The sequence below is a fragment of the Lasioglossum baleicum genome, chromosome 12 (genome assembly GCF_051020765.1).
Source record: "Lasioglossum baleicum chromosome 12, iyLasBale1, whole genome shotgun sequence".
Classification (NCBI taxonomy): domain Eukaryota; kingdom Metazoa; phylum Arthropoda; class Insecta; order Hymenoptera; family Halictidae; genus Lasioglossum; species Lasioglossum baleicum.
The window spans coordinates 11,197,288-11,222,058 of NC_134940.1; the positions used below are offsets into that span (position 1 = coordinate 11,197,288).

The following is a 24,771-nucleotide window of genomic DNA, read 5'->3' on the forward strand; positions in this document are numbered from 1 at the left end:
ACTGCTTTAAATTACACTTACTTATTTTTGCCATAAATGCATAAAAATCCAACGATCAAGGATTTCATTGAATACCAACTTCGCTGATCTCCAAAAATGTCTGTGAACTAAATAAAAGTGCCATAGTCCAGTTATCAAGATAAAACTCGACTTTGGCTAGGGTAACAATGATTCTCGAGCATGAATTGAGTATCGCCGACAATTTTCCCACAGACAGCGGACCTTTCGAGGAGGAAGTCCGTCGGAGGACACCCAAGTGACTTCACCTCCCGTTTCTCCACCTCCAGGTGGGCGACAGACAACTCGCGTGACGTTATGGCGATTGTGGCGATTGTGCTACAGCGGCTCTGCAACTTTCTCGCTCGCAGATCTCTGTACGAACGCGGAAGGAGTCTGGAACCGGCCCAGTGGGTTCGACGGTGGTCGCAGTGCACGCAGGATCGCGGTGCCGATTGGACCACCACTCGTCCTTGACGGCCTAACCGAAGAGGATCAGGGTGAGTACCCAAACAACATGATTTTTCTATGGACCAAAAACCACTTTTAAACGTCTACAGCTTCCGCTGTATCGTGATGCAGATGCAGCTTGATTGTTCTCGGGTGTCCTTGTTCCCTTGACTATTGTAAGCTCTTGTAAAAATTGCGATTTTTTTGAAAATTTATTTCCTTGTAGAGCACTCCTGCAGAAAGGTCTAGCAATTTTTGTTTTCCTCGAATTCGATGGTTGTCCAAGAATTGTAGAAAATGAAATAGAAATGTAGAATTATTAGTGTGGATGCTAGAGTAGAGGAACAGACCTGCTGCAATTTTTATGCGAAGTTTTTTGAAAGTGGGGAGCAAGAGAAAAATTTATTCTATTTATTCAAGAGAGATATATTCCGCGAATTAAATCTTGTGAACAGTGCTCCTGTGAATTGATGGACAATTTTTTTCGGTGAAATGAAAAATCGTAGAGTGATCCGATAAGACAGGTCTGAATGTCGAACAGGAGCGGTTTTTCTCCCAGAGGCGGGAAGGTTAAAGATTCCTAGAAAAAAGCAGCCCTACGCGCCGAGACACACATTAACGCGTATCATAAAACCGTCATCCGAGCGCGACATGCATAATCAATGATTTTCTTCGGGGTTTTCTTGCACGACCGTCCATCGATCAATTATATTACCGTTCCTGGCAAATAAAGTTGGCCGGTTTCAAAGAGACTGCGCGGCGATTTGAATTTCAAATCCTCCTTGGTGCGAAAGCGTTTTACAATCGATATTTCCCGCGAGTATCGCCGCGATGTTGAAATTAAAACAGAATATTGTGCTAGTGTTTATTGGTCCCGACCTTGTGTTCGAACAAAACGTCAATTAAAAATTGCTTCTTTTCCTTAACAGTGTCTCTTGATATTTCCAGAATCAAATTATTTAAATAAAAATAAATTTTGAAAAAATACCACGTTATTAAAACTGACTGAAAAGTATAAAATAATTTATCCTGGCCCCATACAGATTCCTAACCCCGTACAGACAGTCCCGAAAATTTGTGATTGTAAATTTTGAATAGCTATGAAAAAATATTTGTAAGATTTAAAACGGAAAACGTGGGGCGCATGCAATAGATAATTGATGCATGAATAGTGCACCTAAATCAGTAACAATTTTATTGCACTGCAAATGCTATGAACTGTTGTGCGAGTTTTCTCAACGGCAGCTACTCTCTACACTCCTTACTAGGATAAATTATTTTATACTTTTTTCCGTTTTAAATATACGTGGCATTTTATAAAAATTTATTTTTATTTAAATAATTATTTTCTGCTTTTTAGTCTTGTGTGTGTGAAATTTTTCAATCGATTTTAAACATTTTGATGAGACATGTACTTTTCAGACGGTATTGCGACCGCGTCCTATCGAAAACAAACGCCGTGGTAAAATGTCAAAGATAAAGGTTCGACGGAGAATTTCGGTGTAACTGTTCTTCCGCTTGATAAACAAACATTATAGTATAATAGTACATACGTATTAACTTTGTAAAGACCGCACGGAGCTCGAACGCACACTGAGCTCCTTCGGTGCGAAGCGGGTTAGTGGAGTGGGGGCGAGTCAGAGTGGGAACCGAGTGGATACTACCGAGCGTCGCGCGGGGAGGTGTAACGGTTAAGTTATTAATAGTTTATATCTCCTAAACGCATAGGCTTTTTTAAAAAAATGTTTTTTTAATATTGCATTGTCATTCAGTTCTGAGCTATGTTTAAAATTTCAAATCTCTAGCTCATCGGGAAGTTAGTCTAAAATCAATTGCAAAATTTGTACCGAACAAACAGACAGACAAGAAAGCAAGCTAATAAAAACGTAGTAAAAAACGTAGTAAAATGGGCACGGTGAGAACCGCGGGAAATCACCGGAAAAAACAATTTGCTAAAATCGGTCATTTTCAAACCGCGATTTTAATGTGTTTCCGATGGAACTTGCAATCGTGTTTTACACCAAATTAAAGCTGAAAGCGTGCACTTTGCGACAATGTAATTTAACATCTCCGGGAATCGCGAAATCACGTCGCAATTGCGAAAAGAACGAGTTACTAGAATCGGGAGAAAATCGGTAATTTTCAAATCTCATTTTCAGCGTGTTCCCGACGGAATCTGTGAACGCTCGAGACGTCAAATTAAAGATGCTTTCGCCTTCTGAGAGTACTGAAAAAAAAATCGTTGATCTTTGCCGTGCCGATTTCAGAAATAGCGATAGCTAAAAAGTAGAAACGCGGATGTAGACGAGGTAAAAGTAAAAGTGCAATTGAAGTGAAATTGTTGATGTCAGATAGGGCAGTAAAATAAATTTCGTGGGACGACGATGTAAAATTTTCCGCGGTTTGAATAGTGTAGTAAACCGGTCGCAACAGGAGTCGCGAAACCGCGATCGAAACCACCACGAAATGATGCTCGATGACTTGCCCGATGATTACCGGTTACGTCTTTAACTGGAACAAGAGATGGAACAGCGTCGGTGTTGCGGCAACGCCTGCGACACAGAACAGGGAAAACAGTAATCTGACGCTCTTATGCGTGTTGCATGTTGCGTCGGCGAACGTAACAAAAGATTACTGCATGCGCGCAGTTAACGCACGAATTGCGTGTCCTCCGCGCGGCACACGATGCGATCGATCAGAAATTACGAAATCGAGCAAACCCGGGGAGCAATGGTTACGGTCGCTTCGGTTGTCCATACTGGTAATAACGGCGGAACGAAGAAGAAATTATTCATTTCGGGACGATCGCGGACCATGATTGCAAATTGCAATACGACGTTGCGTACACTATAATAATTAGGCTGCGGATCTTTATGCAAAATAATTTTGTACCTCGATTACCGAAAGACGTTGTCATAGAGACGTTTCTTCTCTTAATGATTTCAACACGTTACAAATATTTTTCAAGTCGTCTGAAATTTATTATATATATATTACTACAGAATTCAAGTAAACTCAATGTAATAATATTTAAATTAAGTCTCTTCTTCTTTAGAAAAATCTTCGGAAAAATTGAAGACTATATTATACCAACAGCATAGACAGTTAATTTATTAAACAAGTGATTCTCGAAATCACTGAACTATAGAAGATTGTTAAATAACAAATAGCTCAATAAATATTCTTCCTACATACAGTAAAATCGTTAAATCTGAACAGTCCTCGCTAAAATTTTGTATCCGTATCTATTACTACTACACTCTTAACTATGTTCGATTGGCCGTAAAATTCTCCCCACTTTTTATGCAATGTTTCTATTATAACGTGTCGATCACAATGATCATAAGAGATTTAATAAACTCCTATTCAACACAACAGCAGTCAATAATTCTTTTAAAAATAGCATACACTCTTATTTTATGACTAGACTGCGGATTTTATGTATTTACGACAGAAGTGGGTACGTACAATTTAAAGCAGTGGACATGTAAAAAATATTCAAGGACATCAATGTGTTAGTTTCAGCTTAATAGGACAATATAAACAGGAATACAATTTTTATTTGGCTCCTGTGTCCTGTAATCGATGCAAACATTCTTTTATTCTGCATAAAGATCCGCAGTCTAGTTACGACTATCAAAAGAGTATAAATTTAAGTGTAACGATTGTTTCGCAACGACATCCGAATCGGGGCCAAATAGAATTGTCCTTGGACCACTGAGACGGGATTAATTACACTCTCGCAACTGCATTCTGCAGCCGCGAGAACCGATCCGAGGATTCATCGGGATTCTCACTTTTACTTTCTCCTTCTCCGGGGAGCACGTGTAACACAACGCGCCACCCACGACAAAAGTCGCGTACGACGCGGTCGTTAGCGAAAGCATCGAGCCGTGGATGCAACAGGATGACCATGACACATTTCGCAACACGATGATGTCGTTGGTAACGCGTCCGCAAACGCGAATGCAGTTTCTGGATCGTTTTAACGCTCGGCAGCGACGTGACGCGCCTCAAATAACAAGCCACGATCGATCACCAAAAAATACTTCAACCGGAACGTATCCAATCGCGTACAAATTCCTCAAAAATTAAATAAAATGTGGACAGTTAGATTTTTGTTATTTTTATAAAGTATTGTGAAACAGAGTCTGTCAGATATCAAAAATTTATTTCATAAATTTCAGACTCTATATAGTCACTAATGATTATGGCAAAATATATTCTCGATCGCTGATCCCATCGTTAACGATCCAGATTCCAGAACCTATAAATCAGAGCCGTTTATCGCACTGAAAAAATTCAGAAAAATCCAGCCCGTTCTCCCGAGTGTTTTACATACTGGAGCGTTCGTTACACTGTGTCTTACAATAATTTCTATTGTAATTAACGTGCTCGTTAAATTATTGGTTCGCCTTTCTAACGGGTTATAATAATAATTGTGATTAGCGGATTCCATTGGCGGAATCGGCGATGCTACGCTTCACTCCGCTGACCTTGGGAATGTTCCCCGGGTGTCGGTTAATTAATGCATTTATGCAGCCGACGATGTTTATGTCTATCCCATAAAACTTTCTCCATTAACGCTCGCAGGCCACGGAGACTGTCTGCGCAGTTTCTTCCTCTGCAGTTTGATGGCCACTTGCGTTCGGTTGTCTAGCCTAGTCGACGCCCCGGTACACGGCTGGGATAACGAGCATGATCTCCCCCGAGAGGGGAAATCGTCGCTCGGAGGAGGTCTAAGAAATCTATTTAACGTTTGACCGTTGAAAGTCGGTGGACGACGATAGGAAAAGTTTATTTATTTCTTTGGGCGGTCGAGCAGAAACCATAAAACTCAATGATGCATTCAAGTCATTTTTTTTTTATCAAAGACAGGATTAAAATGGAAATTATTTATTTTACGTTAATATTATTAATCGTGTTCTACTTCAAGATATTTTTAAAACTGAGACAAGATTTTAGCAAGAATTAAAATAATTCTTTTTTACCAAATACAGTAAATCCTCTATAGACGCGACAGCCTTGGGGAGATTTGGTCGCATCTATCGTATAGAGTAGCTATTTTTTATCTCCAAAGGCTGAACGTAGAGAGGGACAGCGCGTGTAAAGAGAGACCACGCGCGGGCATTTGACGACGACGGCAACTGTTCGCGTCTCTTTCTTTTCTATATGCTGTCCTTCCTTGCGCCCGAAACGTTCATCACCAATTAAACCACTAAATACAGTTGAAATGAAATCGTGTTTGATATCATTTTGCATTAGAAATATGCCACGAATATGTTGGTGGAAGTTCCATAAAAAAATAATGAAAAATTAAGAACATTAAGTATTGGTGTTACATTGTGATGACGCACGGGCGTTTGAACTGTGCCGGCGACTGCGACTCTCTGCGGACTCCGTTCACACCGATATACTGAGCCGAGATCAGATTACTAAGTTGGGGGGGATATTCTTGATCGCATCTATCGTATAGAAATTGTTGCGTCTATAGAGGATTTACTGTATTACACTTTACGATTTCTTTAGAATACAGACAGAATTAAAATGGAAATGATAAATTTTAAAAAATTCCATTTTTTTAACAATTAACAATTTTTTTAAAAGATGACGATATTACCAACAAAATTCTTCAAAGACTGCTCCTAAAACATTTTAAACGAAATCACGCTTAAAAATTATTTCTCCACTTCTTTCGCAATTTTTCCACCGAGAGTCATAAACAATCTCAAAGATCGCCCACCTTTTAGAAAGTTTCCAACAGCATGGGCGGACTACAAAGCAAAGAAAAACTTATTATTCGACAGCCAGAAGTCCCTTTCGTAACACGATAGTGCAGCAAAATTCAGTGAAGTGAAAGCGTGGTGCAAAGAAAAATTGCAAATATTGAATTAACACAGGTCACGCTCACTTCAAAGAGTTTTCCCACCGTGTGAAACGTCAGGCAGACAGTCAATGCACTTCGAAGAATTTACACGATGACTTTAATCGTCAGAAATTACATCCATCACAGTACTGGCACGTCTATCACAAATTCTATAAGTTTAATCACGAGAAAACCGCGAGTGAGTAAGCATTCTAATTGCTCGGAGTGCATTCCACTCGCATTTTGCAATCCGGCTAAAAATTTCGTAATGCGGTAGCAGTTACGCGAATTATAACTCGCAGCCCTCGTAATCAATTTGATCTTTATTTTCAACTTAGCTGCTTTATGCTAGAGATGTAGTAATAATTTGTTCTGAAATGAAAAGGGCTCTAAAGTCTAAATAATATTTACATTATTTTTTTAGTAAGAGAAATACGAACATGTTCGAATTATTTATGTAAAAATGGACAATATATTCAGAATATCAATTGAACTATATTATTGGGTGACGGCAAAAGTTCCTGTTCAAAAGAGAATTTATTAGAAAAATATTAAGAAAACATTAGGAAAAATTGAGGTGTTGCATTTTTATGCATTCACAAAGTTGCTCCTCGAATAAGATCCTGACAAAAGACGATGTAGATTATCTTTTAAAATACAAGTAATCAATGAAAACATAAAGGAGGGTCTAACTAATTAATTTCCACTGTCAACAAACATAATTTTTTGCAATGCTTGTGTAAAAGACTGGCGACCCTGAGTTCGCTAAAGTCGGACAAAAATTAGCTCGAGCCATGACGTAAGATTGTTCCAAAGCCAGAGCCGGTTGGTAAGAGAGAAACCACGGTGCATTTCGCTGCAGCGCGGTGCATCGAGGCCGGGGCCCGGTAGTTGTGGCCAGTTGCATCACCGACCGGTGCGGCGTCGCTGCACTGCAGTGCACTTCTTGGTCTCGCGATCGCGGTCTCTTTTAAACGTTTCTCTTAGTTGTTTTTTCTGTTTCGCGTCGATACCAAGGCCCACCGCTTTGGTCCCGAGACGAAAGCTGTATCAAAGGAGGACGCTGTCGACGACCGGAAGTCCTCTTTGTTCCCGCGAAGAAAGTGCCGAGACTATTGTTCCCGCGTTCTCTGTGAACACGCGTCGGTATATTTTCCACGGGGAAATTTCCTTTCCACCGGGCACCGTGAGACTTTGCTACTGTTTTCACTACTGTTTACCAAGACTCTGTAGGAGGTCCTATATAGTATTTGGCTCTTTGCTGGAGGAGGTTCCACTGGTCCAGAAATTTATGAATAATAAAAGCTGCTTTTACGTCTGTTAAGAAAGATCTAAAATTCCTGAAAACTTGAAAAACTGTTTTTAAAGTGATTCTAACCGATGCAGTATAAACTTACTTCTGAATTGTCTGTATTATCAGAACAATCTACGAATTCATAAAAAATTGGAGGGCTGTTTTTAAATTGATTATTATCGATGAAGTTTACAAATAACCTAAAAATTCATGAAAAATTGGGGAGCTGTTTTTAAACTGATTTTGATTGATGAAGATTCAAGATGGTCTAAAAATCCATTGAAAATCGAGAAATCGCTTTTAAATTTATTTGAATTGGTGAAGTTTGAAGAGACCAGTCAATATTAGCATTGACTTGTTTAGCAAAGTCTGAGGACATTCTCATGTCATGTCGTGTTATGAAATCTTTTACGTTCCTCCATTGTTTTCAATTACACAGACTCGATTTTTCCACAAATTCATCAAAGCACAAAATGTGTAATTTAAGACAGTATTTAAATACATTAAGCACGAAAATAAATTTGCGTTTCACTCGAGTTCGTTGCAATTCAGGTAGATAATTATTATTCGCTATTCGTTGAGTCACCGAATTCGCTATACAGCCGTGAGGGGGAAGTGTGCGAAAAACGGACAGCTCGTAAATCGCATTGCGGCCTTGCGAATCGCGATTTTTGCGAGAGAAAGGCGCCGGCTGCATTGTCCTCGAGCAGCGTGAATCGCCAGTACAGCACACACCGGCAGAAACTTTGCCAGTTCGACGGGTTCGCATAAACTATAAACTCTACTAAAGAGAGATATCTCCGGAAGTATCCTTCCCGCGCTTGTCGCGGCAGGAGCGGGTTTCACCGAAGGACGAAAAGAAACAACGAGAAAAAGAGCGTCTCGTCAACATTGTCATTTCTGCGCAATCAGCCAGAGACGAAAACAGACTCGCACTTGTCCGCATGCACAACGCAAAAACAGCAATTACAATTTTTTTATCTTGGTCGCAGACTTGTCGGGGACTTTTTTGTCTTTTGACGAGGCTGATCTTTGATGGTTGAGATGTTTAATGATGTGCTAAAATAGAAGTGAGGTTAGTAGAATATTTAAATGCGATTTTGGTAGATATTGAGAATCGTCTTCTGCAAAGCTAGGTGTCCTTTAACTCTTCGTACTCGACTGTCCCCCCTAAGGGGAATCACTCCTGCAAGGTGAACTACTCTTCAAACGTTCAATAAAGTCCTCTTAAAGGTTGCAGTAAAAAGAGTTTGCAAGAAAAAGACCAAAATCCCTGGAGCATCAAACTCTTTTTTAATGGACGCTAGGGAACCTCTCCTGCAAAGTTACCTACCCTCTAAACGATCTATAAACTCGTTTCAAAAAACGTAATCTAGAAGGACCTAACTAGGAACAAGTCCTTAAAATACTAAATTGTCTTTCATTCGACAGGGAGAACGATTTCTTCAAAGTTATCTACCTAGGACCTGCAGAGTCTGAAAACCTCATCAAGAAAGAGGCCATTTCAAACGATCCACCAGAATCGTCTTAAAAATTATCGAAAGTCATTCAGGAAAATCTGTCAAATGAAATCCAAACTTCCCGAAACTTTCTCTCTAAGAGAGGATCAGCTACCCTGAAGTCAGCTACCTCAATCAATTTCGTGGGAAAGTTCCCCCAAGAAAAACATCGCCCCAAATCTCCATTAATCTGAGAAACTTCTTAAAGGTCTCGATAAAAAGAATACTCGGCAGCGAAGAAGGGGGACAAGCTCCGAGAAACATTAAAGCGTCCTCATCCCCTAACCTCGCCAACCCTAAAGAGCCACGGAAAGGGCCGCGTCGACGATGTCGATCGAAACGAAAGAAAATGTTCGCTGGTGAGCTCGCGGAAGCATAGATCACGGGGCAGGTCGCGGGGAAGAAGACAAAAGCGGAACCAGTTCCCTCCGGTGTTTGATAGTTGCTGGGAGCCAGCAGTTGACTGGTGACTGTCGCCCGACCGTATACTAGAACCGCATGAGACCGCGTGGAACGCAGAAGGTTAGCGATCGCGTGTCCGTGGTCGTCGACGGTGTTCGCTGAACACACGGTTCCGGTATCCGCGAGTGTATTTAATTGTTCGGTCGCGTATATACCCGAGGAGCAGGGAGGCTAGTCGAAATAAAGTGTGAATGACGTTGGGGTGCACGATGCCGCAGGGTGACGATAACGCAGGCTCGTTGGTCCCGAGCAAGAACGGCTCGGAGTACGAGATCATCGGCGAGGACCTGTTGCCGGAGAAGATCGATGCTAGGAAACGACGACAGGACGAGCTGAACGGGATGCCGGAACCTGGGGAACAGGATCAGACTCTTCCTGATGACGAAGAAGTCTGCCTAGACTTGTCCGAGCCCTCGCCGGAAGTAATGGAGTACGCCAGAAGGGAACTAGGCGAGACCGACGAGGTCAAGTGCCAGACCATTCAGGAACTCCGCGACATGATCTACGGTAATTTCTAGCTTGCTAATTGACTGGCTGTGACAGACTGGTCTCTTCTTTTCTCTCTTTCTCTCTTTCTCGGGGGTGTGTCCTCTTGTATATAGCCGCACGTTCTGCTTGACAGAGAGGGGCGAGTGCCAGCCCCACAGGATGGACGACGACTTCCTGATCAGGTTCCTCAGGGTGAGGAACTTCAACGTCAACCGGGCGCATCGATTGGTAAGTTGCATCCCCGATGATTTATGGTCGTCTCGTACCTGTCGATCACTTCTCTGCGTCCTCCAGTCAGCCTCCACAGAGCTGGAACTCTGTTGGATATTTTTTAAGTATTGTTTCACCGTTGCTGAAGACATGTTTCATCGTTGCTGAGGACATAATCAGGGGAACCAATCGGGGGAAACTAAATTTTTGAAATGAATCGGTACGATTGTTATCACTTAAAAAAATTCCTGGGTCAAATTAATTTGTTTTTTTTTTGGAGTGGAAAAATTCTAATATACGGCGTCGACGTGATTTATTAATTAGTTCGTTTTTTCTTGAAGATGAAGTTAAGGAATTTTGTTTACCCGGCTAGATATTCCGCGAAATGTAAAGTGGCTCGTTTTTGTTCTCCATTTTGACAGATTCGACGTGTAATTGCAGTCAATTTTCGACACAAGAACTGAAGACACGATATTAAACTGACAGGATGCACTTAAACGGTTCTAGAAGAGTGCACGCTCGCGAATTCGAGCGAGATTATGCTTCCTCGAACGGTGGAAAAAAATACGATGATACATACGTGCTGGTAGATACGGCACGAATTTTCCTGTAGACTTACTATTTTCGATCGGGTCGATTACGATTATAGAACTGTCCGCTACGTAGTAGTTTTTCTGCGCGTTTCTTCTGTATTAGTCAGCATGTGCTTTGTGGTCGGTTTTCAATGAAGATCCTCGGCGTCATTATGTGAGACAGTTGTATTTGTTCGTTGTTGGTTGCTCGACGATTACATTCACGAATGTGGTAACACTATAAACAACTCGAGATTAATAGTACCAGCCGCTCGGGTCGAATGCTGTAATGGCTGTGCGAAAGTTACAGTGGAATTACTGACCATAATTGGAACCCGGGCGTTTCGTAAAAACCCTGAGACTACAATTAAACCGCACGCGAATTTTCAAACCGGTGTCGCGATTAACATGCAATTCTTGAAAAGATCTGGTCCTTAACTCGCGGTGTGTGCAGTCTGTTGATGTTCAGCTAATTTGCATTAAAACATTTTTCAACTATTCAAAATCGTTTTAAAATTGATAACAGAGGCACTATTTTTCTACAACTTGAAGAAATATTCCCATAATTGAAGGAATGACTCAAGCCAAATTGAGTCTTCCACTGTTTCTATAAAAAAATAATAAAATACAACTTGAAATACGGAGCCACTTCATTAATCAATAAAAGTTAATCGATAACAGAGGCACAAGTTTTCTATAACTGGGAAAATATTCCGTAAATTGATTGAATGAATTAATCTAAATTGAGTCCTTCAGTACTTCCATATAAAAATAATGAAATACAATTTCTTCATTAATTAATAACTTTGAAAATATGAATTCTAGCTCAAAATTTTACACAGACATTCCTAACTAGTTAAACTTTCCCTTGCATCTTCCAGTGTCCTCTTAATGAACATTTATGTAACTAATACAGTAAATGAATTTATTCGTGTGCCGTTCATAACCTCGTGACTCGCAAAGAAACTTTGATAAACGTGTCGATGAGCAACGACACAAATACTGTGATCTCCTTATTCATCGCAGGATCCAGACACGATTTATTCATGATTATCGAATCATTATGGTATCGTGACTGACGTAAACCATCGCTTTACTGCGGATATTACACGTTTATGATATAAATTACTAGGTAAAATACTGGATCACTGTTACGTTGTCTTCGATTTATTAAAATTGTTATCAGAAGAAACACGTTTTAATTCAACATCTACTTCTTGCAATTGATAAAATACTTCATCATGATGTAAATCATCGTTGGACTGCGGGCCTTATGAATTTATGTAAAAAATGCATTAAAATAAGAAGTTGTTTAAAAACTCTATGAAAGAAGCTCAATAATATTCTTTCAAATAATAATTTCAAAAAACCTCTTGACATTACATTAATTGTACTTGTTGGAATTATTGAGTAAATAATTTATTGAGAAATTCTCAGCTGTTGATCTTCGGTTTTAAAAAGCCTATTAAAAAATTGCTGACAGGAAAATGTGCAAAATAAAAATTTTCATTAATTGCAAAATGCAGCAGCTACGTTGACATTCATTTCTTTCCTTGATAATTTTAATCAGTTGGAAATAATGCAACAGTATGTATAAATTCTTTAAATGTTTTTCCTGTTGTCCGTTCACTTCATTTTGCTATAAATGCATAAGTGAGTAAGTGCAGAACAGTGAACAGATTAGACGAATTTAAAAACATACATTTTTATTTTTCTATTTGACTTCTGAGAAGTCACTTCTTGTTTCGCACAGTTTACACTATTTTTAATTCACACGAAGATCCACATTCTATAGCGGTCATATCGCTTATCTCGTGTTCATTCGCATCGAAAAGAAGATAGAGTTTATCAGGAATGGCCCCTCGGATCCGCGACAGGCCAGATCGTGCGCAGTCTGCCAGTACGCAGCAGCATGATCCGCCGAACAAGACCAGTTGCAACAGTTGCTCAACCATGCCAAGGCGAACCAACTTGCAAGTAGCAACCGGCGCGTTCGAAAATCCAGTTTTGCCGAGATAAAACCTCCTCGGATACTTTCCACACGTTCGAATCAGTCTGCGGAGAATAAAGTTGCGATCAACGAGCTCTCTCTACTGTGTTCGATTAACACTGAAACTATTTGTACACCGTAATCACAGAGGATAAAACACTTAGGCTGCACAACCTGCGCAGCCTGCAGATAATTTGTTATTCAAATTCGACGTTTTTGAGTCACGACAGCAAAAAATAAACCCTGCGGGAAGCTGAGATCATATTAGTTAGCCGACGAGTATATTAATTAGAGGTGCTTTAGCTCTGTTGCTCAAGATATCTTTCACGCCGTGATTTTTCTACTGCTTTTTTTAAATGTTCCTGTAACAATTTCCTTTGGAAACTCGAGCTCTGTTATCAGGTGGACATTTTCTCGAGGAAATCGTGGTCCCTGTAGCTCGGTTGATGGGCAGGAAATTGTTGCTTAGTGAGGATACTCGTACTAAATTTTTCCGGCTGAATTCTTTGATCGAACTGTCGGATAAAAGTCTAATAAAAAGTGTTCCACAGATGATGGCACCCCCACTACTCATTGAATTTTTTTTTACCATTTTCTGAGACATGTTTTGAGAGAAAAAATTCGTATATCTCAGTTTTGAAATTGATTAAATTTGTTGATCAGTTTCCCAAACCTGATGGAAGATATTTCCATAAAACACAAGAATTTTTCTCAATCGTATCAGCTGATAAAATCGTCCTATGAATTTTCCAGAGACCCGATAGAAAATATTCGCCTCAAATATTATACTGGTCTGGACAGGTATCGCAGAATGAATTTCCGCGTGTCAACCTATGGTATAGAATTTTAATAATGGAAGCGAGTCGTGCGGAGACACCAGCGGAGTTCTATTCCGGGTGGCGCGATTCTCCGGCCGATGATCGTCCAAATAAAAAATTCCATGTCGAAAGGACCTTAATCGAGCGATTGCAGCTCGGGTAGGTGCACATTGCACAATTACCCGACGCGACGGGTATCGTTCGAGCGAAGACCATTTAGAGATCGAATCAGCCCTCCGCGGAGACCGTTTGGATCGCGAACGCGGGCGTTAATTGCTTAATGCAGTCAATTATTCCGCGTATCGATCGGTCGCGGCTCACTTTCAGTGTCACGTGACTGCCGGTTGATCGAAAGGAGGTCGTTCGAATCCGTAGAAACAGGCTCGAACGATCCCGGTCGTTTGTAATTCGGCGTTTTTCCTTGCGACAAGATACTGGAAAGTGAACATACAAAGCCGAAGGGCTTCCTCGTGCATCGTTAACACCGTGACTACCAGATTAGCGACCACAAAACATGGGCGCAATCGAAGCAATATTACCACGTTTTCACCACGCTTATATTAGCTTGCCGAGTTGTTGTCGTTGTCGTTGTATACGTCAAATCTTGTAATCGAATTTTAAACCACTTCCCGATGGGCTAGAGACTTGAAACTTTAAACATAGCTCAGAACTACTTTTTAAGATGGACTAAAAAGTATAAAATAATTTTTCCTAGCCCCACACAGATTCCCAATCCCATACAGATAGTCCTGATAATTTGTGATTGTGAATTTTTAATAGCTATGAAAATACTTGTAATATTTGGAACGAAAAACGTGGGGCGCATGCAATAGCTAAGTCACTAACAATTTTATTGCACTGCAAATGATATGAACTGTTGTGCGAGTTTTCTCAACGGCAGCTACTTAGTACTATTATACAACAAATATATACAATACTCTTTATCTATTGCATGCGCCCCTCGTTTTTCGTTTTAAATCTTCATAGCTATTAAAAATTCACGATCACAAATTTTCAGAACAATCTGTATGGAGTTAGGAATCTCTGTTAGGGAGAGGAAAAATTATTTTATACTTTTTAGTCCGTCTTAAAAACGTGGTACATTAAACTTTTTTAAAAATTTAAATAATTTTTTTCTTATTAAAACACAAAAACTGTGAAGATAAAATTTTTACATTTCACAGAGAGACCATAAGCAAATTCAGCACACTCTCTCAGTTACCGAAGAAATTCATATTTTTGAGCCTTAAACCCCTAAGTAGAAATAAATATTTATTTCACTCTAGTACCTTGCAGTTGATGCAGAAAATTTTTATTTTGCATAAATATCCGCGTAGTAATAACGAATAGAAGGAAATGTTCTAGGATCGTAACAAGCCACGAAACAAATTGAATAGTGAAATATAATTATAGCGAATATACGCGGGGCACAAAGGCGAGTCGTCAGATTATTCTATCCATCAGGACATGGTGCAGCGATCGTGTTAAAAGACCCGGTCATGTTCCTGCAGCAAGTGTGCTTTAATATTTCGCTGGATTCGCGAGACTTCTCTCCCGACAAAGCGGAACGCTCAAATAATTGGTCGGACATTCTCCAGGAAGCCCCGAAAAGGACGGTTTTGCGGCTCATCCTCGCTGTTCTCCCCTTTACAGTGACATTAATTATTCCTCTGTTCCGGATATCCACTTGCAACTGCACGATCCTGATTCCCTTCCTCTACAGGGTGTTCATTGTACCGAACTTTCGGACAGCTCGCCTTTGTTGCGATAAAACCCATCCTCCCCGGCTATTATATTTTTTTCTTCCTTGATATGAAACCGTAGATTAGGTTCAGTAGGTCGTAGAAAAGACCCGGGTATTCGACGGGATACTAAAAAGAGCTTTAAACTGCTCCGAATGCTTCGCTGCTTGAAAAATAAATGAGCTCCGCGCCGAGATCTTCGACTCTATTCCTCGCAATCGCATCTTCGTCTCGTTGATGCCATTTATAAACCATTTACACGTGCATTTTTAAGACAGCCCATTTACGGACTATTCGAAAATGCAGTTATTAGCAATTTAGAGATCCGGAGAATTTCGGACGCGGCTAAGATCGCTCTGAACTGACCAGTAATGGTTTTTTTAATCGAATAGCGAATCTGAGGCTGTAAAATATAAATATTTGGTCAATATTTAAGATATAAATGTACATTTTACGTAGGATTTTGCGTTGACTTCGGACGAGACAAATTAACTCGACTACACGAAAACAATAAACTGCAAATTAATACAATTTACAGTAAGGGACAGTGTTCCCGCGATTGATGTGACTTTCGGGTATGCGGATGATGTGACTTTTTTATCCCCACTTTTTATCCTACATAAATATTAACTGTTTTCCTTGTTTTCAGCGCTATCTTCGCGAGCCTTAAAAAATTAATTTTTGTATCAAATTCGTAGACTGTTAAATTCTTAAGAGTCCACTCTAGATCGTGAAGAACCAGTTGTTTTCTAATTCGCTTTTTCGGTAGATAGTGAATTACTACAACTTCAAAGACGACCACCCAGAGATCCATCAGGATGTGAATCCAGCAGAGATGACTCACATCGGCGAGGACGACGTGATGACGGTCCCAGCGTACAGGACTCATTGCGGCAGGAGGATGATGATTTTCCGATTGGGGAACTGGGATCCAAGGAAATATCCCATGGAAGAGATCTTCAAAGCCACGGTGATCGTTCTGGAGCTAGGAGTCCTGGAACCGAGCCATCAGATCCTCGGCGGGGTCGCCATTTTCGATCTGGAGGGCATCACTATGTCGCATGCCTGGACCATCACGCCGCAGGTAATTTCATTCATTTTTGTTTAAGAATTCACACAATCAAGTTCTGGACACATTTATTTAACTCAGTGTTAAGTAATTTAATTGGACATTGCTTCCCTGGAATTCTCTTGGTTCCAACATGGTGGAGAGAGTCTCGGAGGAAGAGACAAATTTCATTCTAACAATTAGGAATTTTTCTATCTAATATTCAGTCATTTCGAATCATTATTCTACCGCCACCGTGTATACGGAACAATGTCGGCGATTTATCCATTAGCATTGAACGCTCGGAGATTCCGGAACGATCAGTGCGGAGTAATTGGAAATTTCGAGCCGGCAACGAAACGACATAATATTCGATTAACAGGGTGGTAAAAGGGGATGATGACTATGGTTGACTGGTCCGCGCATTCCGATTCCGTTTTCGCCGGCTAATAACGAGAGAGGGGTTTAATTAAAGGAAGCGGGCCACACTGGTTCCGCGCGCACCTCCCCTAATTTATCTCGGGCTTGGATATCTCGGTTATCGATCTACTTTCAGCGTTCCTTGAAACTTAAACCATTTATAATGCCCTTGAAACTAATAGTCCCTCCTTTTATCTGGCGACCTCCTGTTACATTTATTCATCCCCCGCGAATCCAGTCGAGTGCCTGTTAGAGGAGCACCGTCAGGCACTAATGGTGTCCTTGAAACTTCAACAATCTCGGAACTTCCCGGTACACCCTTGTGTTTTCTTCCCTGAGTCGCTCCTGATCGCAACGTCAGGCATCGATGATGCCATGGTGGTCCTAAAGAAATTCCATGATGCTAAACGTTTTTTAGACTTTGCTTCATCTTCGCTGGAAAAAACCAAGACAATTTTCTTGGACTCAATTATGTTCTTTAGAGGACGACTTTATTTTGTCTGACTTGTCAGGGTGGTTCTTGAAATGGACATTATTTTCTCTACCTGATCAAAGTGGCTCTAGAAGAGTGCAATTATTTTTCCTGACTGATCAGGATGATCCTCAAAGTACTATTTTATTTTTCCTGGTTGATCAGGATGATCCTCAAAGTACTATTTTTTTCCTGACTAAACAAAGTGGTCCTTGGAGTGCCATTATGTTTCCTGTCTGATCAGGGTGATCGTGAAAGTAAGTATTTTATTTTGCCTGGCTCATCAAGGTGGCTCTTGAAGTACCATTATTTTTCCTGGCTCATCAAGGTGGCTCTTGAAGTACCATTATTTTTCCTGACTCATGAAGGTGGCTCTTGAAGTACCATTATTTTTCCTGGCTGATCAGAATGATCGTCAAAGTACTATTTTATTTTTCCGGGCTCAACAAGGAGGCTCTTGAAGTACCATTATTTTTCCTGGCTCATAAAGTTGGCTCTTGAAGAGTACCATTATTTTTCCTGGCCCATCAGGATGATTTTGAAGACGTTTTCAGAGTGAAATTTAAAATGCACACAATGTTTTCGACAACGTTTTAATCTGCTTTCTTCTGTCTTCAGGTGGCCAGCATGGTGATAGCGCTGATGGTGACCGCATTCCCTATGAAGATCCACGAAATCCACATTCTCCACCAGTCGTGGGTGTTCGACGTGATGTTCGCGGTGTTCAAGCCGCTGCTGGACGTCCGGATGCAGAACAAGATCTTCTTCCACGGCAGCGACATGGATAGCCTTCATCAACACGTCCATTCGACCCACTTGCCGAAGAAGTATGGAGGCATCAGGGAGGAACTACCCTACTACAAGTGGATAGAGAGCCTGAGCAGGGTGCCGAAGATCGTCGAGGAGATGAAGCAGCTCGGATACATAGTTCCCGAAAATATACCCAAGAAAATGGAAGAGCCTGTCAAAAAGTGAGGTCCTAGGACCTTTATCTCGCTCTTGCACCCTCGATTTTACACACCCACGCTCGAGAATGTCTGGTCACTTTGCTGATAGTAAACTGCGGAATTGCATGCGAATTATTGTGTTGAGAAAAGAGAGATGCAAGCTAGATTTTCGTTGTTTTTCATCGAAGTACGAATAATGCTTTTTCCGTAGGGAAAAGATAAAAAGTGGAGACATGATGATCCATTTCAAGAAGGATTATTTTTTAGTGTATACTCTCGTGAGTTTGTAGTATGTATACGAATTTACAATTTCATTGCATTAGGGTAATTTTAATGTGTGTAGTGCTATGTCTATTTCTACCGTACTTCTTTCGAATTTTGTGAGAAAACTATTTCCTTAAATATGAAGAGAATAAAGTCATGTACAATGGTCTTCTCTCATTAGAAATTAGAAAAAGAAAAGTGATCGAGCAATTGTCAGCGGAGGTGTGCGCTCACACAATTCCCAACCCCCATATCCACCAAGGCATAATCGTCTGTACTTTTCTACTCAGCAGAATTTTTGCATCATTGTTACCTTATTGTTAGTACTCGGTGTAAGCTCTATCGATTGTATTAGAGATAGGAACACTGAAAAGAATTTGTAAAACGTAGGCTGAATCAGTCGACGAGGAGATTGTCACAATAATCAATCGAGCTTGTAGAAAACACCCTTTATACCATTTCTCGATTTTTTTGAATCCGATATTCTGGAACACTTTATTACGGAACAAAGAGGAGAAATATTGATCGATTTTATGAGGTCGTCACGAGAATGAACTGAGTTTGTACCATTTGTACCATTTTCCGATTTTTCGATTTTTTCGATCCAATTCTCTGAAAAATTTTATTATGAAATTGGGGAAATGTTAACACTAGAATTGCCTCTGATAATAGGTCACAAAGGTATTTTCACAATTTGGTATTAATAAAACAAGAAAATTGGAAATGTTCATTTCGACTGGTTTGCAAATTTCAGTGTTAATTGTCCAAAGAAAGCCGCTGGAAAGCTTCCGATTCTTTTCCGAGGGAATTTCTATCAGAGGTAGGCGAGGTTTTAAAATTCGCTCTCGAGGAATGGTTCCGTCGACGGGAACACTCATTTCCTGTCGAAAGTCCCTCGGAGCGACTAGCTTCATCCATAGTTATGAGGCTTGATGACGAATCTGTTGGTCCGAATTTACCTTGGCCAATCGGGCGGCTCTTTCTCTCTTTGTTACTTTTATTTGGAAACGCAAAAGAATCCGGTGAAAAACCATCGACGACAAGCAATAGCGCGACTAGCACAGACGTCTGACGTCGTATGCAGACCTCGTGCTCTTTATTCGTCCCGCTTATGATTCATGCGACCATGTTTACCATCGCATCAGGAAATGATAGCAGCACGTTTTTCTTATTATAGCACTGGAACGACGCGCAAGAGGAATAAGAACCACTACGACTCTATTATTCTTCGTTAATCGAGCACGGCTTGCCGGTGATTTCGCATGGAACGCGGCGGGATATGGTTTACACTGCGTTTAATCGCGTTTCATAGGTCATGGATTTCGTTTATGGGCGAACTGGGACGCCCAGACGGCGAAAGCACTATGATTTTAGATGCTTTGTTTTCCTAAATTGTTAACAGGCGGAGGAAAACCGGATTAATCCCGAAGGCGCAGATGGAAGGAACAGGCGCCTTTTATAAGTTTTGAGAAGCGAGTATATCCTTATTAGTATCAAAAATTATTAAGATTGTATATGATGTTAAGAATCATTTATGGCCTATCTAACATAGTTTCATGGAGAATCATTAACTTTCGTTTTTAATTTAAGCGAGACGGCGAAAGCCCTACGTTCGAAGAGAACTATAAAAATGCAGATGTTTAGCAATAAAAATCAAAATTTTGTTTAGACATCAACTATGGTCAAAGTAGGAAGCCCTACCAGGTCTCCATCATCGACAAATTTTTCCTTGCACCGTCTAACCACTTCATCCAAGTACGATCACTGAAATCTACCTCTCTGATCTAACCACAATAAATTGGACTCGATCGGCGAAAGCCCTATCTGGTTTCCATCATCAACCAAATTTTCCCTGATTCCGCTAACCACTGCATTCAACTACAATCATTGAAACCTGCTTCTCCGACCAAGCCCCACCAAATTGTTCTAATTCCTTTGATCACAACGCGATTAGGAGACTAAGCAGCGAGAGCCCTAGCTAAATGGAGTACGACCCCTGCTTTTCTCTGCACCTTCTGCCCACTCGGTTCACCGAAGACACTCGAGAACTCCCTTGACCCTTCAGCCCACGCCGAATTCCTGCACATCGTAACCAGCCCATCCGAGGAGGACCCAGCCCACCTCTTTCCATCGAAACGGCGCGATCTTCCGCGTTCAACGATCCGCTAAACACCCCTGACAAACTGGGCGCGGCAAGGGCGAGTGAAGCGAGTTCAGAATAAATCCTTGCAAACCAAGTGAAAATCCGCATCGGCGCTAGGAATCCTGTGTAACGCGTCTCCTCCCAAGCAGGATCCTCCCAAGAAGAGACTCTCGGCGAGGCGAGGGTGCAGCAGCTAGTATCCGTGCGGATAGGTAGAAGGGAGAGGTGCTAAGGTGGTGCGAGCGAAACGGAAAGCGGACGGATACGCGGCGCAGGTAGAGAGGAGAGAAGGCTCTTGCACGCCGCTCTGTATTTCGTGGTGGTTGATATCGACCCGGGTCTGTAGGGTCGTGTCGAGTCTCGGGGTACGTATGGCGCAAGCCTGGACGGGATCGAGGGCGAGGAGGTGAACGGAGAGGAGGCCGAGAGAGAGTGGCTCTCCTCGGAGGAGCGAGGAGAGAGCGCCGGCAGTAGTAACCCGGCCAGTTCCCCGCGCGCGGGTGCAGTCGCATCCGAAAACCCGTGTGTGTGAGAGTGCGTGAGAGTGCTGGGGATCGGCGTGCGTGTCCTGGTGCTCTGCTCTATGGTCCTTGACGAGCCTTCGACCCCGAAAAAAACCAGATCCTACGGGATAGGTCCTACCAATAGGTATACTCGAGCTTAAAAGAAACAGGAGAGAGAGAGAGAGACACACAGAGAGAGAGAGAGAGGATACAAAAAGCTGAGCGGCTGCAAGACTAGAAGACTCGAGTCTGCCAGGGAGGTGAACTCGTGGGTGAATCCTCTAGGAGCAACGAGACCTGGTGAAGAGAATACCAACAATCACCACTGGGTAGGGTCTCTATAGTGTCAGGGGGACACCACGGCAGGTCTAACGGCGGACCTAATCCCAAACACCAGCTAGTCCCGAGGCGATGTCTCGGGGACACGTCCGAGGCAGCTGGACAGGGTCTCGATGCTTGTAGGATCACCGGGGGCGAGGACATGCGAGGATTGTGAGCGATACGCTGGCGCCATGTCACGCAGACTAGAGACCTCGAACGAGGATTCGTACCTGAGCGCTGGCAGGCCGTCGAACCTCCTGCGGACCAGCTTCAGCAGCGCCAAGCTCGAGTCCCTGTACAGATCCTCCTCTCTTCAGCAACGTAGGGGCGGTCTCGAATGCTTTTTACTGGCGGCGTTGTTCTACAGCGTGCACACCGTAGCCTCGCCGGGACAGGAGGTGCCAGCCCGTAGCCTAACCGCCGTGTTCCTCGGGCTGAACTTAGGCTTGCTGATCTGGGCGATAAACAACCCTAGAGCCAAGGACAGGCTATGGTCCGTCGTACCTCACGTGGCCTGGCAGCTGTCCACCGCTCAGCTACTCGCTCAGCTGTTCCTCAAGTCCACCGAGGTCACGCCTAGGGACGGCCTAGGCTGGCTGTTGCTCCTGCTATATCTGCTCTTTGCTACCCTGCCGCTTAGGCTATCGCTGTGCGCGCTACTAGCGTTCGGAACCGCGCTCACCTACATCGTCGCCGTCGTTGGACTATCCAAGGCACCCACGCAGATACCCATCGATGTCCTGGTACGTGTCCTGCTTGCTTGCTTCTCGGGATCACTGTTTTCAGAGCTGCCCCCTACCTAGCACGTCTACTCACGGGATGGGGTGGGATATGCGGATCGCGCTGTGGCGTGGCTCGATTTGGGCGGATTTAAGACTGAGAGGGATGCGGGATTATGCTTTCCCGGCGCTACCGCAGCATGATTTTTGGGTGGTGTTCTGTGGGGATTCGGAATTGGGGGTGCCTCTCTTAGGGTCTCTCTGTTGCAGCGGGTAGCTACGGGAGTAGTTAGAAGGCAAATCAGGAATTGCTTCATGTTTAAGGAAAATTGATCTTTGATATCTTTCAAACCAGTGAACCTTTTTTAGTGAAATTAAAAGTAAAATTTAATTATTTTTTTAAAAGATGCTCTTAACTTTGCTGAGGATCAAAGTGTCTTTTAATCATTTTCACGATTTTTAGACGTTTTGAAATAGAGAATTTTAGGGTTGCGACAGCTCGTACATTTTTAAATACTGTTTCGTAAGAAGTAAGAGCAGAATGGACTTTTCAAGGTTTTAGAAAGATAAAGACAGTGTATGCAACGATTAAAATAACAAATTTTAAAGCGGGAGTAGGGTTTATGTGAACCGACTCAACCAAACCATTAAATGGATCTGTCCCTCCATGTCTGAAAAATTTGAAAGAGGCACAGATAATGTAAGAATGAAGAATTTAATCCTTTAAAAATATAAAATAATATGAAATATACAAGGACTGTTGGGATTTTCCAGTGTAATTGATCGAAAATTAGCTATCATCCTTTCGGCTTAAGAACTACAGAGTCTAGTGTCCTCGAGAGTGTTGCTAGCTAGGTGATGACTGTCTGGAGACCACTGAAGATGATTGGTAATTTGGGAATCAGGGTTATGTACCATTTGCTGGAACATACATGCGTCGATTGTTTTAGCGAGGCTTATTTAGTCTCTACGCGTGTATTCGCAATTAAATGGTTCTCTAATTATGAATTAAGGGAGGAAGGGGGATGAAAAATCGTCGAGTTAAAAATTTGCTATAGTACCTGCATCGTAAGTGATCTTTAATACCTTGTGTAATCATAAGAGTGCTCAATAAAAATTGAGTATGGCATATTAAAGGTTTAATACAAATTAAGGGGTGGAATGGGGTGAAGAATCAGCAAGTTACAATTTTATTATAGTATCTTTAGAGTACCATATTATGTTTTAGAAAAATTTTCATTGAAATATTCGAGGAATACTTTCTAAAATAATATTCGCCATTGGAATTATCCCGAGGTTCCAAGATCCCAGGAATTCAGCCCCTCTCGAGTGATCGATTATCCTGAATGGGCGTCTGTCTCTGCTACCCCCATTGTCACTCTTTTTAATTCATTTATACCACCTCGCAGCCTTTATTCTAACAATTAAACCTGGAACGATTTACAGAGAAAGCTGTAGACAACCGTGACAGAAGTTTCCGAAAGAATAAGATAGTTCCTATAAAGAATAGAAGCGCCAGCATGTGTTGTCGAATCAGCTACAGTGAAATCCTTTTCTTTAATTATATGGAAATGGGGCTTTAAATCGCAAATATCTCACGACCTTTCGCTGGATTATAATGGCGTAGGATGCTGGGACGACATTATGAATATTAATGGAATGTTAAACACCCTTCATTCCCGTAGAAATGAATGCTGTGTCGGGGAATGGCGAATCACTATTTCATTCGTGTCGCGAGGCGTGAGAGAGCACTATCTCGGAAGATAATGAGATAAACTTATTTATTTATTTATTAGACATACCAGCGCCGGTCACGTGACCGGTCTCATTTTCAGATTGTCCAACTTATAAAGACTCTATCGTGGAAAATTATTTAATAAATTTCTTAAATTAAACATATGCCAGTCACTTTTAAAGCTCGATAGACTGCGTTAAATCTATACTTTTTCGAAGGTGCAAGTCAAAATTTTGAACAAATCGATCCATTTATTTGCACAGTATTATTAAACTTATTAACCTCTTAGCGCACTCGCCCGAGTTAAGTCGGGTTTAAGAAAATGATCTTTTTCCTCACGCCCGAGTTAACTCGTGAGACCTGCAGTTTTGGTTTTCAATATAAATACAGCCGAATATACTCGTTGGTGTAAAACGAACTGGTGGAAAAACGACCGCTTTTGAATTTTTAATTGGTGCATTAAGGAGTTAATGGAAGTAATTTTAATTTGGTTCGAGTACCTTTTACTCGACGCACATTTCTATCTTGTATAAAGACCCGCAGTCTAGTGATTTAATCAGCAATGTTCGCACTCGGCGTTTTCGCGGCGTGTGCGTGGAAAACGTGCGAATATCCGCGAAATCATCGCGCCGTGTTAACTCACATGCCGTGAAGTTGTCGACAGGGGAACGAAAACAAACAGGGGCAGAGAAGGAAGGAGATTAAAACAAAACAAAAAAGGCGGCGTAGAGCAATTCCGGTTCGGCGTGCCGGGGTATATGAATCCGGGAAAGTCGATATTCTCCTCGAAACATCCGCGAGCATGCCGGT

At 41.7% G+C, this 24,771-nt stretch overlaps 2 protein-coding genes across 3 annotated transcripts in view; both read left to right on the top strand.

The window, feature by feature from the left end:
* The first annotated feature begins 357 nt into the window (after positions 1–357).
* Positions 358–18,986, top strand: LOC143214394 (alpha-tocopherol transfer protein). 2 transcript variants are annotated; one of them, XM_076435417.1, is made up of 5 exons: positions 358–497; positions 9,787–10,075; positions 10,191–10,285; positions 16,159–16,473; positions 17,948–18,986. In XM_076435417.1, exons 2-5 carry the CDS (start codon positions 9,910–9,912, stop codon positions 18,302–18,304), a joined length of 933 nt encoding a protein of 310 aa, XP_076291532.1. In that variant the 5' UTR covers positions 358–497; positions 9,787–9,909; the 3' UTR covers positions 18,305–18,986. The 2 variants fall into 2 exon arrangements, with proteins under 2 accessions (XP_076291532.1, XP_076291531.1); XM_076435416.1 differs by lacking the exon at positions 358–497 and having other exon boundaries at positions 1,816–10,075.
* A 1,371-nt stretch (positions 18,987–20,357) lies between these two features.
* The window catches only part of Ac3 (adenylate cyclase 3), a 34,064-nt gene continuing 29,650 nt past the window's right edge, over positions 20,358–24,771 (top strand). Inside the window, exon 1 of the mRNA XM_076435389.1 lies at positions 20,358–22,250. Within this exon, the coding sequence (XP_076291504.1) occupies positions 21,639–22,250 (612 nt within the window). The 5' untranslated portion in view covers positions 20,358–21,638. The remainder of the gene's footprint in view (positions 22,251–24,771) is intronic.

Bases quoted from the DNA above. Each gene is read 5' to 3' on its own strand.
- LOC143214394 (XM_076435416.1), top strand. From the start codon at position 9,760: ATGACGTTGGGGTGCACGATGCCGCAGGGTGACGATAACGCAGGCTCG. The intron at 10,286-16,158 runs GTAAGTTGCATC...CTTTTTCGGTAG, and splicing joins TCAACCGGGCGCATCGATTG to ATAGTGAATTACTACAACTT. The intron at 16,474-17,947 runs GTAATTTCATTC...TTCTGTCTTCAG, and splicing joins CCTGGACCATCACGCCGCAG to GTGGCCAGCATGGTGATAGC.